Raw genomic sequence first — 14073 nt, 5'->3', positions numbered from 1 at the left:
ATTCAGTGTGTCAGCCCGAGTCCTTAGATCCAGTGATGCCAAAAGAAGTTCGCAAGGCATATCGAGGACACTTTTTTTTTTTTTAATGAAAATATGACAGGCTTTGGTAGCAGAACAGGAATGGAAAATGGAAAATCAAGAAAGACAAAGATAACTAGGCAGGAACTAGCTGATGGGTGATTCCACCCATTAAAGTAAAGAGTTGGATAAAGAGATTCAGTGTTGAGTGGAAAGGACTGTTCTTGTTTGGGCTTGGGACATTTAAGGTGAGGATGGGATTCTGGTGCAATTAGAAACGGGGGTGGGGAAGACACTGGTCGGGGAGGGGGAAGATGGGCCCCCTCCATAAGCATTAATTTCAAAGGCTCGACCCAACACCCTAGGGTGGGGAGACCCTCCTACCTCTTCAAGCTGCCTCAAGCACTTTCTTTCTCTTCATCTCCTCAGTATCTTTTTGCTTTTGTTTTGGCAACTTTGCTGCTATTGGAATGACTGATTTCCACAATTCCAGCCCTCCATTAACTGAACCTCCAGTTAATGGACTGTACTTGATCTAAGAATAACTTCCGATTCCAAAGGGACAGTAAATAGGTTGACTTTACACTTGGAAGAACTCAGAAAGGATGAAATGACGGTTCTTATTGAAGATTTTTTAATTGGACTGTTGAGTGTAGGGTGGGCAGTGCAGAAAGAGGAGCGAGGGTGGTGGAGGGAGCTTTAGTTTTATATCAGATGGTCCAGGCATTTACAAATGTACATGAATGGGGACAGTCCATGCTTTTACTCAATAGGGTAGATTCTCTTTCTCAGCATGGAGACTTCAAATCATGTTACGTTTGTCTATTCCGTTCCCCGCCTAGATTATCCTTGCTCTGGAATGCTGGGCATGGTGTCAGGACTTATTTCCGACTCCCAGATCACAGCGTCCAATCAAGCGGACAGGAACTGGATGCCTGAAAACATCCGCCTGGTGACCAGCCGCTCGGGCTGGGCACTGCCCCCCGCCCCCCACCCGTACGTGAACGAGTGGCTGCAGGTGGACCTCGCTGAGGAGAAGATTGTGCGGGGAGTCATCATTCAGGGGGGCAAGCACCGGGAGAACAAGGTGTTCATGAGGAAATTCAAGATCGGGTACAGCAACAACGGCTCGGACTGGAAGATGATCATGGATGACAGCAAGCGCAAGGCCAAGGTGAGCCCTGGGCGGGGGCGGCGCAGGGAAGGGGTGCGGGGCTCCCTGGCGGCCTTGACTTGAATCAGGGACCCTGGCCTCTTCCTGCGGAAGCAAATCTCTCATTTCCTGAAAGCCGTGGGATCTGCGGGGGCGAGGGACGGAGTCTGTAAGATGCCAGGGGAGAAAGGAATGGGATGCAAAAAGCGCGGCTGAGCGTCTCATCGCTGGTCACCTTTCCTTCCTTCAGGAAACAGCAGGTGACTCAAGGCTCGGGAGCGGGAGGCTGTGAGAGTGGGGGCGGGGACATGGGCACCGGGCAACCCGGTAGGAACACACACTCCCTCCGAGAGATCCTCTGATCGTCTCTGGAGAACACCGGCTGCCAGCCCCCTTCTACCACGAATCCCTTGTTACATGTATTTTTTTAAACTTTTTATTGAATGAAAGAGTCTTTCTTTTCTATACGGCTGTACAATTTTCTAAAGTTCCATAGAAGTGAAAGTGAAGTCGCTCAGTCGTGTCAGACTCTTGGGGACCCCATGGGCTGTAGCCTACCAGGCTCTCCAGTCCGTGGAATTTTGCAGGCAAGAGGACTGGAGTGGGTTGCCATTTACTTCTCATGGGGATCTTCCCGACCCAGGGATTGAACCAGGATCTCTGCATTGCAGGTAGAGGCTTTACCAACTGCCATTGCCTTCTCCAAGCCACCAGGGAAGCCCATAATTGGGCTGAAATCCACGTAACAGAAAAATACCCATCATAACCTTTAAGTGCCCAGTAGTGTTAAGTACACTCACATTGTTGTGCAAACCCATCTCTAAAACTTCTTGCAAAACTGAAACTCCTTTACCATTAAACAATAATTTTCCAGCCCCTGACAACCACCATTTCAATTTCTGTTTCTATTAATTTGACTACTCCAGGAGCCTCTCTTAGTGGAAGCATACAAAATTTAACCTCTGTGATGGGCTTGTTTTACTTGACATGATGTCCTCAAGGTTCAGCCAGTATTGTAGTGTGGATCAGAATTTCATTTCTGTTTAAAGCTGAATAATATTCTATCATGTATACAGGCCACATGTCCATCCATTGATGAACACTTTCATTGCTTTTAACACTTGGCTACCATGAATAATGCTTAAGTCTATTTTTTATACATTGGAACCTTTTAAAAAGCAGCTGGCCTTTGATGATCTAGTGAAAAAAGATATATTCCAGCCTTCCCCAGAACATGTGGTATAATTTTTCTTTTTTAACACAAGTATCCTGTAGTAATAATGGTTTTCTGGGGCTCATGGTTACATGTATTTGCATTTCTTGGGCACAGAACACCAATCTGAAAAGGGTACCCCAAGTATGCTGGGTGACCTGGAAACAGATTTCAGATTAAATAAGGAAGTTAATTTCAGAAATCAGCTAAATTTCAGATTAACTGATTTCAGATTGAAATGAGGAAGAGTCCTCAGAAATTCAGTTCTGTATGCAGAACTCTATGTGGGTATTGTATTCAGCTAATGATACTTCTCACCACCAGCCCAATTGGCCTTCTGTCCCAGCCTCTTCACCCCTGTTTGCTGAGGATCTACTCCTTTTGTGAAAAGATTTGGGGAATGGGAGAGAATGGGACTGTGGGATTATGGCTTGGTATAGTCACCCGGGCCAAAGGCTTTGCAGGCGGGAAGCAAAACCGGGCCGCGCAGCCAGCTCCCACTCTGCCCAGATGTGGGGGCTCCACAGAGGCTGTCCCCACATGTTGTGCTCTGCTCCAGTGGGCGGAGCACCAAGAGGGATGCTGCTGCTCAGAAATGTAAGAATTCCTCTCCCATCTCACCCCTAGTTAACTTGTGGTTTCTAAAACAGTTCCAGTGTTTTTTTTCGTTTTTTTGTTTTTTTTAATCCATGTGCAGCTACTTTCTTTGGTGTCCCTTTCATTTTCCTCTTTTATGTCTGCCCCTCTTGTTTTGGTGGAAGAAAAAGTAAAATAAACATCAGAAACTGGAGTTCCCCTAAGAGCCAGTCTTTTCGGAGGAGTCATGAGCCCTGTGGCTTTAGCACCGAGTGTGAATATGCTGCAAATCAACAAGTTGCCACGGTCACAGGGGAGTGTGTACTGTTGTGGCGTGTTCTTCAGCACGAGGGGTCTAAAAGGGACGGAAAACAGGTCACCGTATGCTCTGGGTGGGATGCGCCCTGTGCTTGCTGGCCTTTGTTATCCACTCATCTGAGGTCAAGTCTAAAGCTATCACTCCCTTGTAGGGCATCACGTGTAGCTTTCACAAGAAGCCAACAGCACCCAGCTTTCAACTGTAACAAAAAAACTCTGTTCAAGATTGGTTGAATGTGTCAGATCTTATTCCTAAAATATGATTTTACCCATCATTATCATGTTCCTATGTATTTAAGCCATGTTCTATGTGCCAGGTCACTTCAGTCCTGTCTGACTCTTTGCAACCCTATGGACTAGCCCTCCAGGCTCCTCTGTCCATGGGCTTCTCCAGGCAAGAATACTGGAGTGGGTTGCCAATGCCCTTCTCCAGGGGATCTTCCCGACCCAGGGATAAACCTGTGTCTCTTACATCTCCTGCATTGGTAGGCAAGTTCCCAGGTAGTGCCACCTGGGAAGCCCCTTATTTAAACCATAAAAGCTTCTAAATTGTTAGCAGGGCATCTAATAAGTGATTCCTAACATGTCCTTCCCCTGGAATAAAATCTTCAAGATGAAAAAGGAAACTGGTTAAATCATCCATTTAGGAGCAGTGTGTATTTGTAACTTTGCACAAAAATAGTTAAAACATACTATATTTGAACTTGCAAGTAAAGGTTACCTGTTCAGGATGCCAAGTATGTTTTATGTAATGGTAAAGTGAACAGTCTGTTTTATGATATGAAACAGCACCTTGATAGACTTGGAATCTTTTATGTCCTCTCCTTATTTCCTATACCTAAATGGTACATGATGGACAAGGTACATCAGAGTCTTTGAATCAACTAGTCTTTCCAGGAGCAAATATATCTAAATACTCTAAGCCCTCTTCTTCTAAAGCATGATTAGTAAAAGGACAGAAAGACATGTTGTAAACAGTGTTATGTTGTAAACATTGTCATGTTAGCAAACTTAGCCCAGTTCCATGTGATACTTCCTTGCTAATATTCTTCCCAGCTCATCACTGATGACCTTTGTAATGTATTTACACTACAAGTAGGAGAAGAAGCTGGGATTCCGAAGGTATAAGTGCTTTTTTCCTAGGAATGTTGAAGCTATGTTAATGTAGATAGAACTTGCCTGTGTAGTAACTCTGTTTTCATTATAATTAGTGTCTTAACTGACAACACTTAATTGAGCCTGACAATGATATCTGTCAGATTCCCAATTACTGGCAGCAACTGCAGTTCTATCAAGAAAGCAAGGGCCCCCAGTAGTGAATTTACTCCTGAAAATGATAGAAGGGACTTTAATTGAGAAAATCAGAAAGGTATGAGCCCTGTACTTCTAGATTCCTAGAGGATTTTCTGAGTTGGAAAAGGCCAATTAATTTACTTCTAGATGGCTCAATGGTAAAGAATCAGCCTGCCAATGCTGGAGACACAAGGGGTGTGGGTTCGATCTCTGGGTTGGGAAGATCCCCTGGAGGAGGGCATGGCAACCCACTCCAGTATTCTGGAGAATCCCATGGATAGAGGTGCCTGGCGGGGTACAGTCCATGGGGTCACAAAGAGTCATAGATGACTGAGTGACTGAATACTCACACAATAATAGAACCTACCTCTCGAAATTGTCTTGAGGATTATGTTGAGTTAATACATTTTAAGCCTGTAGAACAATGCCTTGCATCAGTAAGCATCACACAGTGCTCGATATATAAAACGACAGTCCCAGTGACAAGGCAATTTGGTTTTTCTAATCCCTTCCCCTCTTCCCATTCTGGACAGAGTTAGGAAGGATACTGGGATAGGAGGATACAGAGAGGCTTATCCATTTCTTGAAAAAGAAAACAAGCCTAGCCATGGCTCCATTTTCCAATGATTCCACTCAAGGGCTTCCCATCAGTGTAAAAAGGGGAGCAGAATAATCCAGCAGCAGCAGGGCAATAATGACTGGTCTCCTGAGCATGTCACAGTGATGTCGAGTTAGGAATGCACTTCACTCACTGCAGGGCAACCAGGCATCTGAACATCGTTTAGGGAGCAGGACCCCTGTCACTTTCCTGAGATGAGAAGTTCTTTTATCTACAGATGTCTGCACTGGTGAGACTGCATAAGTCAACGGCAGTTCCAGGGGATTGGAATCACCCAAGTTCTTGGTAACGCAGCACTTGCACCATGTGAAATTTACTATCTCCTCCAGGAAAGGACTTTCTCGAGCTTCTTTTTTTTTTTTAATTTACTTACTTATTTACTTTTGGCTGTGCTTGTCTTCATTAGTGGGGACTCCTCTCTAGTTGCCATGCGTGGGCTTCTCATTGCAGTGGCTTCTCTTGCTGCGGGCTTCCCTGGTGGCTTAGACGGTAAAGCGTCTGCCTGCAGTGAGGGAGACCCAGGTTCGATCCCTGGGTCGGGAAGGTCTCCTGGAAGAGGAAATGGCAACCCACTCCAGTATCCTTGCCTGGAAAATTCCATGGACAGAGGAGCCTGGCAGGCTACACAGTCCATGGGTCGGTTGCAAAGAGTTGGACACAACTGAGCGACTTCACTTTCTCTTGTTGCGGAGCACGGGCTCTAGGGCATGTGGGCTCAGTGATGGCAGCTCCCAGGTTCTAGAGCACAGGCTCAATGGTTGGAGCACAGGCTCAATGGTTGGAGCACAGGCTCAATGGTTGGAGCACAGGCTTCTTGGTTCCACAACATGTGGGATCTTCCCAGACCAAGGATCGAACCCGTGTTCCCTGCATTGGCAGGCGGATTCTTTACCACTGAGCTACCAGAGAAGCCCCCTTGCACTTCTTGAGGATGGAGTTTTAGCAAAACCAGGATCCACTCATCCAAGAGAATGTAAGAGGAGTTGTTATTGGAAACACAGTCTCGATTATAAGCTCTGAGAAGAGGCAGGCTCCTTTCCTGAGTTTTCTTCCTCCACCTCAAGGAAATGGTGAAACTGTCACTTCTTCCAGGCACATCAGCCTATCATTTAAAAATGTGTCTCATTAAATCCTTAGCTTCTGGTCTAGCCTCAGTGCGGCCTCCAGAGTTTCTGAGAAGGAACATCTGTCACTTCCTAGAGAAGGTTAATTGTTTTTTTCCATTCTCATGTAGGAGTGTCAGCCTTCTGTGAAGTGGTAGAATGAGGTCCATTTTTCTGCCCTGTTAAAGAGTCCTCAAGGAGAGACTCTTCTGCCGAAAGGAAGGTTTGTTATTACCTGCTGGTTCTCGTTCTTCACAGTCTTTTGAAGGCAACAACAACTACGATACACCTGAGCTGCGGACCTTTCCACCCCTTTCCACACGGTTCATCAGGATCTACCCTGAGAGAGCCACGCACGGCGGACTGGGGCTGCGAATGGAGCTGCTGGGCTGTGAGGTGGAAGGTAAGCCCGCTCTGCTTCCCTAGATGTTTTCTGTCCTTTTTCACGTGCTTATGGCCCTGACGGTGCTGCTGCAGATTGCCAGCTTTCCACCAAATGATCCTGTGTCTCTTGTGCCTGGCTGTGCGCAGGGCTCATCACCCGGTGAGCAGCACGAAGCAGTGCTTCTGCATCTTGCTTTTGTGGGGGTTGTTTGCATAACACTCCTCAGATTCTGGGTGGAGGGGTGTTCTCTGATCTGTTTTTAAAAAATGATGTGTTGTGAAATTCACATAACAAAATTCACCATTATAAACAAGTCGCATTTGTATGTAGTCGTAGTTGACAGGTGCTTATGCAAGCAGCCTCTGTCTAGTCACAAAAGATTTCTATTGGTCCAAAATGAAAGCCCCTCTCCATCCCCATCTTCCCTCAACCCCTGGCAACCACAGATTCCTTGACCTTCTTAGAGTTCTTCAGAGGCCTGTGTCTGGTCCAAGTTTCCGTCTGCAGCGCTGACTACCATCACATACTAGCAGGAAGCAGCATTTGACAGACCGAAACATTGAGACATTGTCTTGGATAAATTTCTCAGACTGCTGCAGAGAAACCAAACTTTACATCACATAATGTATATAATGCACAATGGGGTCTGTTTAAAGATACGACTGCATAAACTTAGGTTATCATAGGGAGGTCACGGACAAATTCAGTTCTCACATTGACCCCAGAACTACACTGTCCTCTGCGTTTTTTTTAATCACATAATGAAGGAGATGAATGTTTAAAAAAATCATATGATGGTTGCTTAGTGTACTATTTAATGCTTTTGTGCACTAGAATTCCCATCTGCCTTCGATTTGGGCATAAATGAGTAACCTTATACCAACATTTTCATCCCCATAAAGGTCTTCCTCTAGGTTACTGCAAAGAATGGCTATTGTTGGTACCCAGATGTTAATCCATTGAGCATATGCTCAAAGTTGTTTGGAAGGATGCTTTTTAAATATCACCTTCTTGGGATTTCTAAATTATTTGTGTTTCAAGCTACCCAAATATAATTACATTCCTGAGCACATTAAATATCATAAAACATTTCTTAGGCACTAAAGAATCTTAAGCTATGAATCACCATCCTAGTGAATAATTCATAGCTGCTTTCCTATGTGTTTATTTAAAAGCAGGCCCATTCTTTTTTGGGTAGCTGTTTCCGTATCTGTGGCTATGTCCCAGGACCCCTGAGTTATCCCGTCACTGTCAACGCAGACCACGAATGACCGTGTTCCAGGACATTGGCAAAGACGCCTAGGAAAAAACAGGGTTGGGGCAGACCGAACCACCTGCAGACACATCGGTTCAGTGTGCTGAGCAGTGTGGTCACCTGGAAAAGGGCCTCTGCTGCTCTGCTGCGGGACGTTAGCCTGGATTCTGGGACGCAACACTGATTTAGGAGGTGGGATGAATGGATGGTTGAAAAGACCGGGCCTGGTGGCAGTTTGCCAGTGTCAGCTCTGTGCTGAGGTCGCGATGGTGGTGAAGGGATTGACTACAGATGTTCACAGGCACTCAGCAAAGTGGGGAAGTCGCCCCGAGCCACGTGAGGAACCCGCGTCCAGGGAAAGAACTGTCCAAGCTTTTTAACACAGTTGGTGAAAGGGAGTGTTTTTCTTCTTCCTTAAAATGATTAACAGGCCCTTATTAAATATCAACTTTGTACCTTGTTCTACAGGAGATGCCTAAAGGGATAGGAAAAAAGGATGAGGTAGAACCCAGCCATCTCTGGGGCCTCTAGCTTATTTGGGGCTAGGACTTGTATTTAAGAAACAATTAGAGGACCACAGAAGATAAAATATTTTCAAGTAGTAAAACTGGGTCAACAAAATGACTCACTTTGGGGGTTTCCCTGGCGGTCCAGTGGTTAAGACTGCATTTCCACTGCAGGGGGCATGAGTTCAATCCTTGGTCAGAGAACTAAGATCCCATATGCTTATCCACTGCAAAAAAAAAAAAAAAAAGAAAGAAAAGTTAATTAAAAAAATTTTTTAAAGACTCACATTTTACTTTTTTCAGTTTAATCCAGGTACTACCCTGGGCCACGTCCAATGTAAAACTCCTTTATAAATACCACAAGGAATGTGGAAAAACCAGCAAGATGAATAGAGCATTTCAAAGTGGCACAAAACCAACAGCAAAGGCAGCTTAGCAAAGGCAAGCATCAAGGTTGCTGAAGAGGATGCTATTGATTCGCTGTTGGCAATGAGCAGAACCCAGAATCTTGTGTGTCCACAGGTTACAAAGTCCAGTTTATAGCCTAAACAGTGTGGACATTACCTATATGTGGTGATTTCCTAGCAATTATTGGTATGTGTCCTGGGCAGTTGAGGACGTCGAAACTAGCTGTGTTTCTCCATTTGTTATAACTCTGCTCAGTCCTTCTCTACAATGAAAAACTGTGTCAATTTTTTATTGAGAAAGCAGCAGTTACCAGCACATTCCAACTGGCCAGAAGCTATTAGAGAACAGACCCCCACCTCCCCCCCAACTCCCAGCATCTTGTCTGGTTCTCAGACATCAAGAGAACTGTCCATTATCTCAAGTCTTGTAAAGTGAAATGTAATGCCGAAAACTGTAAAATATTAAACAGATTGCAAAAATGAGGAACAGGCTGGGAAAAAAAAATAGATGGAACTAAACGTAAAGAACTTCAAAAGCAGTCTTTGATTAATGCTGGCTACTTTTCAACTACAAACTCAGAGCTATGGGAATACCTGCCGGCAGCGGAATGTGGTCCCCCAGGAGTTAAGGTAACATGACCCCCGGGAGCTCCCAGACACCTGCTCTGGAGGGAGCGCTCACGAGCCCAGACGCTTACTTAGAGGGAAATGGAGTCACTGTGAAAAAAATAAATAAGAACAACATTGTCCTAAAAGTGAACACTGAGACTCCCTTTTGGGAAAAAGATTACAAGATAAACTGAGTAAATATCAAGAATATAAAAGAATTCATGACAATCTATTCCTCTAGCACCTTGAAAATGAAAGGAAAAACAGTTCAAGCAAAACCTCTATCATCAAAATTCTCAACTCCAGGGTCATGAATAAATAACCAGTGAGAATTCAGGAACTTTTCAGAAAAAGGATGTTTATGTAGATAACAACGTATGAAATGAGAAGGCAGCCAAGTCTACCAAGGAGATAGGAATCAAATACCAAAACAGAGCAGTCCCCAGTGCCTTCTGCAAAATCCAAGTATCTTCCATTCCTGAAAGAGAGGCAGGCACACCACCCTGCTGGCCTTCCTAGGGCAGATTAAAGTTTTCTGCAAAAGCATTAGCAGAGTCAACAACCAGGGGGCTGGAGAATACATTTCAGAGGTGTGAGAAAATAATCCTTGGATCTTGTTTCAGCACCTACAGCTGGGCCGACCACTCCCAATGGGAACCTGGTAGATGAATGTGATGACGACCAGGCCAACTGCCACAGCGGAACAGGTGATGACTTCCAGCTCACAGGTGCAGAAACCATCTTCATCCCATTGCTGTGGCATCTCAGTTCATGTTGTAGTTGGGAACTGCTCATTAACGCCTCTGTGTGTGTGTGTGTGTGTGTGTGTGTGTGTGTGTGTGTGAAAATCCTCGTGGCACTAGGCATCAGGGTGGAGGGAACTTTGCCAGAACGCATGCATCTTCATCTCCTCATGTCATCGCGTAAACAAATTGTCCTGCCAAGTCACAGCCATCCGAAACAGTAATTTAAGCCATTTCAGAGTCAAGGGCCGGGATTGTCTTCATTGAATGAATAAGAATTTCTCCATGGCTAAATGTATCTGAGGTTGGGCTTCCCTGGTGGCTCAATGGTAAAGAATCTATGTGCCAATGCAGTAGACCTGGGTTCAATCCCTGGGTCAGGAAGATCCCCTGGAAGAGGGCATGGCAACCCACTCCAGTGTTCTTGCCTGGGAAATCTCATGGACAGGGAGCCTGGCAGGCTGTAGTCCATGGGGTTGCAAAAGAGTCGGACACAACTTAGCGAATGCTGCTGCTGCTGCTAAGTCGCTTCGGTCGTGTCCGACTCTGTGCGACCCCAGAGACGGCAGCCCACCAGGCTCCCCAGTCCCCCCAGTCCCTGAGATTCTCCAGGCAAGAATACTGGAGTGGGTTGTCATTTCCTTCTCCAATGCATGAAAGTGAAAAGTGAAAGTGAAGTCGCTCAGTTGTGTCCGACTCTTTGCAACCCCATGGACTGCAGCCTACCAGGCTCCTCCGCCCATGGGATTTTCCAGGCAAGAGTACTGGAGTGCGGTACCATTGCCTTCTCCATAACTTAGTGACTAAACAATAACAAACAACAATATGTAACATAAATTGATTCTCATCTTCAACCCTCACCCCCAACCCCAACCCTAACACATGCTCCACACACTTGAGAACATTTATTTTCAAACAGGAATCAAAATGTTTGAGTGGATCCTTCAACTAACTGATGAAATTAGACTTATATTTGAACTGCAGCTTTTAAGTTAGAATTTTGTGAATCATTTTACATTAAAATTTAGAAAGCCAGAATCCGTTGCTATTTCACATCACCACTAACAGATGTATCAGGGATGGCGTGTCCCGTGTCCTCACTGACTCGTTTAGAGGATGACTCCAGAATAGTCTGAAATCCTAAAGCTAGAAAGTGACCTTCTCTTCCACCTGGACTGGCAGAGGAAACATTAAGCAGACGGGGAAGTCGGACTCCACCATTTGGAAACTGGCCAAAGTCCTAGAATTTTCACCCTGTTGTTGCCAAAGGTGCTGTGGGACCTTTATTGCCACCCAGTTTCTTATAGCACGTGACTCTCATTTTACATTAAACAGCAGCCCTTGGGTGCAGTCTGTGTTTTTACCCAGAAGGGACTCTAGAGAGCCCATGTAATTCATTTCCGTGGGCGAAACTGAAGGTGTTCCCATGTAACTTCATAATAGTGCCATGTTAGTGGCTAATGCATTAATGTAAAATCTGGAGGGACCCCCATTTCCAATTACTTCAGAACCTCTCCTCTGAAAGAGCAAGATTGCTCTGCTACTCTGAGATGGAATAAAGGTAAAATCTAGCTGAGAAGTTTAGTACCATGAACTGAGTTTACATTTAAATCCCTCCTCCTAAGGCTCTCTCCCTCCAAATTTCCAGAATAATCGCTTACAGTCAAATGGCCAATAAATATTACATGGCTATGGGCTTTTGAAAATAAATCTTGTGTTTCAGTAGCCACAAGCCACAAAAAATAATCTAATTAAGACAGAGGCCTTTTCTTTGTAAGATGTCAAGCTCCAGCTGAAAACCTTACAGCTAATACGAAAAACAAGAGTACTAGCCTGTGAAGCAGGCCCTACAGAACCTTCCCAAGGTCGCCTATAAACACTCTCTGCAAACCTTAGGCTTTTTGCAAACCTAGTCACACATCCCATCTGTAGTGAAAATCCTCATAAAAAGGAATGGATACAGTCATCAGAGACTCTTCTGTTCAATTACCCTCTGGAGAAGAGGTTCTTTCCTTTATAAACCCTAAAGTGGTCAGTTAATATTGATTAGAGTCAAAGCCTCAGATTTACTCCTCACGTCAGAACAACCAACCTTCTCATTTTTGCATTGCTTCATGACTGAATCAATTGAAACCTAAGCCTTTGAATGAAATAGGGCAAGTCTGTTAGCCTCGAGCAAATTGTGAATGGCACCAAGCTGCAAACCGCAGAAAATGGGTCATTTCCACTGGAAACACTGACAATCCTTTAAAAGTACAAGGTGATCATTTATTTACAGTGTTTAAACTCATTTGTTGGATACAATCATTTATTTAGATAGAAAAAAAAGGGGCATTCTCGGTTTTTTTTACGTATTATCCTGCCCGCCCCCAAAATGTCATTTTCTCAGGCCAGCACATTTGTCTTAATAATTTGATCAATAGGTGCATATAATAAGAACTTCTAGGGGTACTGATAAAGTTAACTTCATTCCACCATTAAAAAGAGGTGATTCTTTAACCAATAAGAACCTACTGTACAACACAGGGAACTCTGCTCAATATTATGTGACAACCTAAATGGGAAAAGAATTTGGAAAAGGATACAGGTACATGTATAACTCAGTCACTTTGCTGTCCATATGAAATTATTGCAGCTTTGGTAATCAACTACACTCCAATATAAAAGAAAAAGTTAAAAAAAAAAAAGAAAAGGTGATCTTAGAAGGCCTTCTCATGCTTCATGTTCGTTTATTGCATCATGGCCAATTTGTCCTTTTTTAAAAGCTTAATTTCCTCTATGAAGCTCTGTGTTAGTCTTTTCTGAAGAAGGGTGTGCTAACAGGTACCAGTGATTGCAGGCAGCCTGGCCCTCCCCCACCCCTGCATCTTTCCCCAAGTAGCATCTTGCCTCCCGGACTCACACGCAAGTCCATACCCTCCTTGCTGTTTTGGTCACCGCTGCAAACTTGGAATGCTTAGTGCCTTGAAACCAAACCAGAAATATTCTTTCTTTCACCCTGATGGGTGGAAGCCTAGAAATTGGGATCAGTGTTCTCTTAAGGTTTGGGTCCTAAACACAGATGATGTCACTTTAATGTCTTCTCCCAGGGGTGACCGATTTGGACATAGTGGGAGATAAGTATTGTAGCCAAATGCTCATTACCTCTAAACAACACTGAATTCCAAGTGAACTGCACCAAACACATGGAAATAAAGAGAGATTTTGCTTTCCTTTGCTTGCTTGCCAAGGTGAAAATTCACCCTTGAAGTTCCTCATTTGCAAATGCCTTTGAAGTCATTAGATAATACAATTGGCTTCAAAGGCACCAGGAGGCCAGATTTCACATTGGATCTGTGTCTACCCGGCAGTGGAATTTGGCTCCCAACCTCTCACAAAATTGACAGTGCGTATCGGTTTTAAAAAGTGAGTTTTCACCTTGAGTCTTTCTCCTGTAAGACCACTGGGAACGGAATGCTAATGCGTTCTGGCCTCCCTCCAGTTCTGCCATTACAGATTCACCTTCTTAACCCATAATATATATAATTCCCTTTCCTAGCGCCTGCCTCGTTGAGGGCACATGCATGTGTGACCACTCATCCAGCGTATTTACTGAGCAAGCGAGGGTAACACGACTTGGTGCCGCAGTGGATGAGCTCAGAAATCTTCAGGCCACTCCAGGAGCTCAGTTTTATGGCTCTCTGATTCATGAGCTGGGTGATTTCTGACCCGTGGGAGCTGTAGGTTAGGACCAGGGCTCAGCCAGAATAGGAATGATCATAGTCTCTTTATTGAATGATAGCATTGAAAGGTGTACAGTGGCACCTCATAACCACCTCCAAACGTTCCAGGATCAGCATGAGCCCACCCATGTCCTTACCCTGAGTCTGCCTAGG

The 14073-nt window shown here is 44.7% G+C and overlaps 1 protein-coding gene across 8 annotated transcripts in view; it reads left to right on the top strand.

The window, feature by feature from the left end:
- The window catches only part of NRP1 (neuropilin 1), a 148936-nt gene that overhangs the window by 115359 nt on the left and 19504 nt on the right, over positions 1 to 14073 (top strand). For 5 of the 8 annotated variants that reach the window (XM_006063206.4, XM_025264450.3, XM_006063207.4 and 2 more), the window contains 3 exons: positions 861 to 1192; positions 6552 to 6696; positions 10079 to 10183. In XM_006063206.4, coding sequence (XP_006063268.1) covers positions 861 to 1192; positions 6552 to 6696; positions 10079 to 10183 — 582 coding nt within the window. The remainder of the gene's footprint in view (positions 1 to 860; positions 1193 to 6551; positions 6697 to 10078; positions 10184 to 14073) is intronic. The other 3 variants (XM_006063208.4, XM_006063209.4, XM_044928185.2) reach the window with 1 other exon arrangement.

This window comes from Bubalus bubalis, chromosome 14 (genome assembly GCF_019923935.1).
Source record: "Bubalus bubalis isolate 160015118507 breed Murrah chromosome 14, NDDB_SH_1, whole genome shotgun sequence".
In the NCBI taxonomy this organism is placed as follows: Eukaryota; Metazoa; Chordata; class Mammalia; order Artiodactyla; family Bovidae; genus Bubalus; species Bubalus bubalis.
Note: the sequence above shows the minus strand (reverse complement) of the source record. Positions and strands in the feature narration are given on the sequence as shown.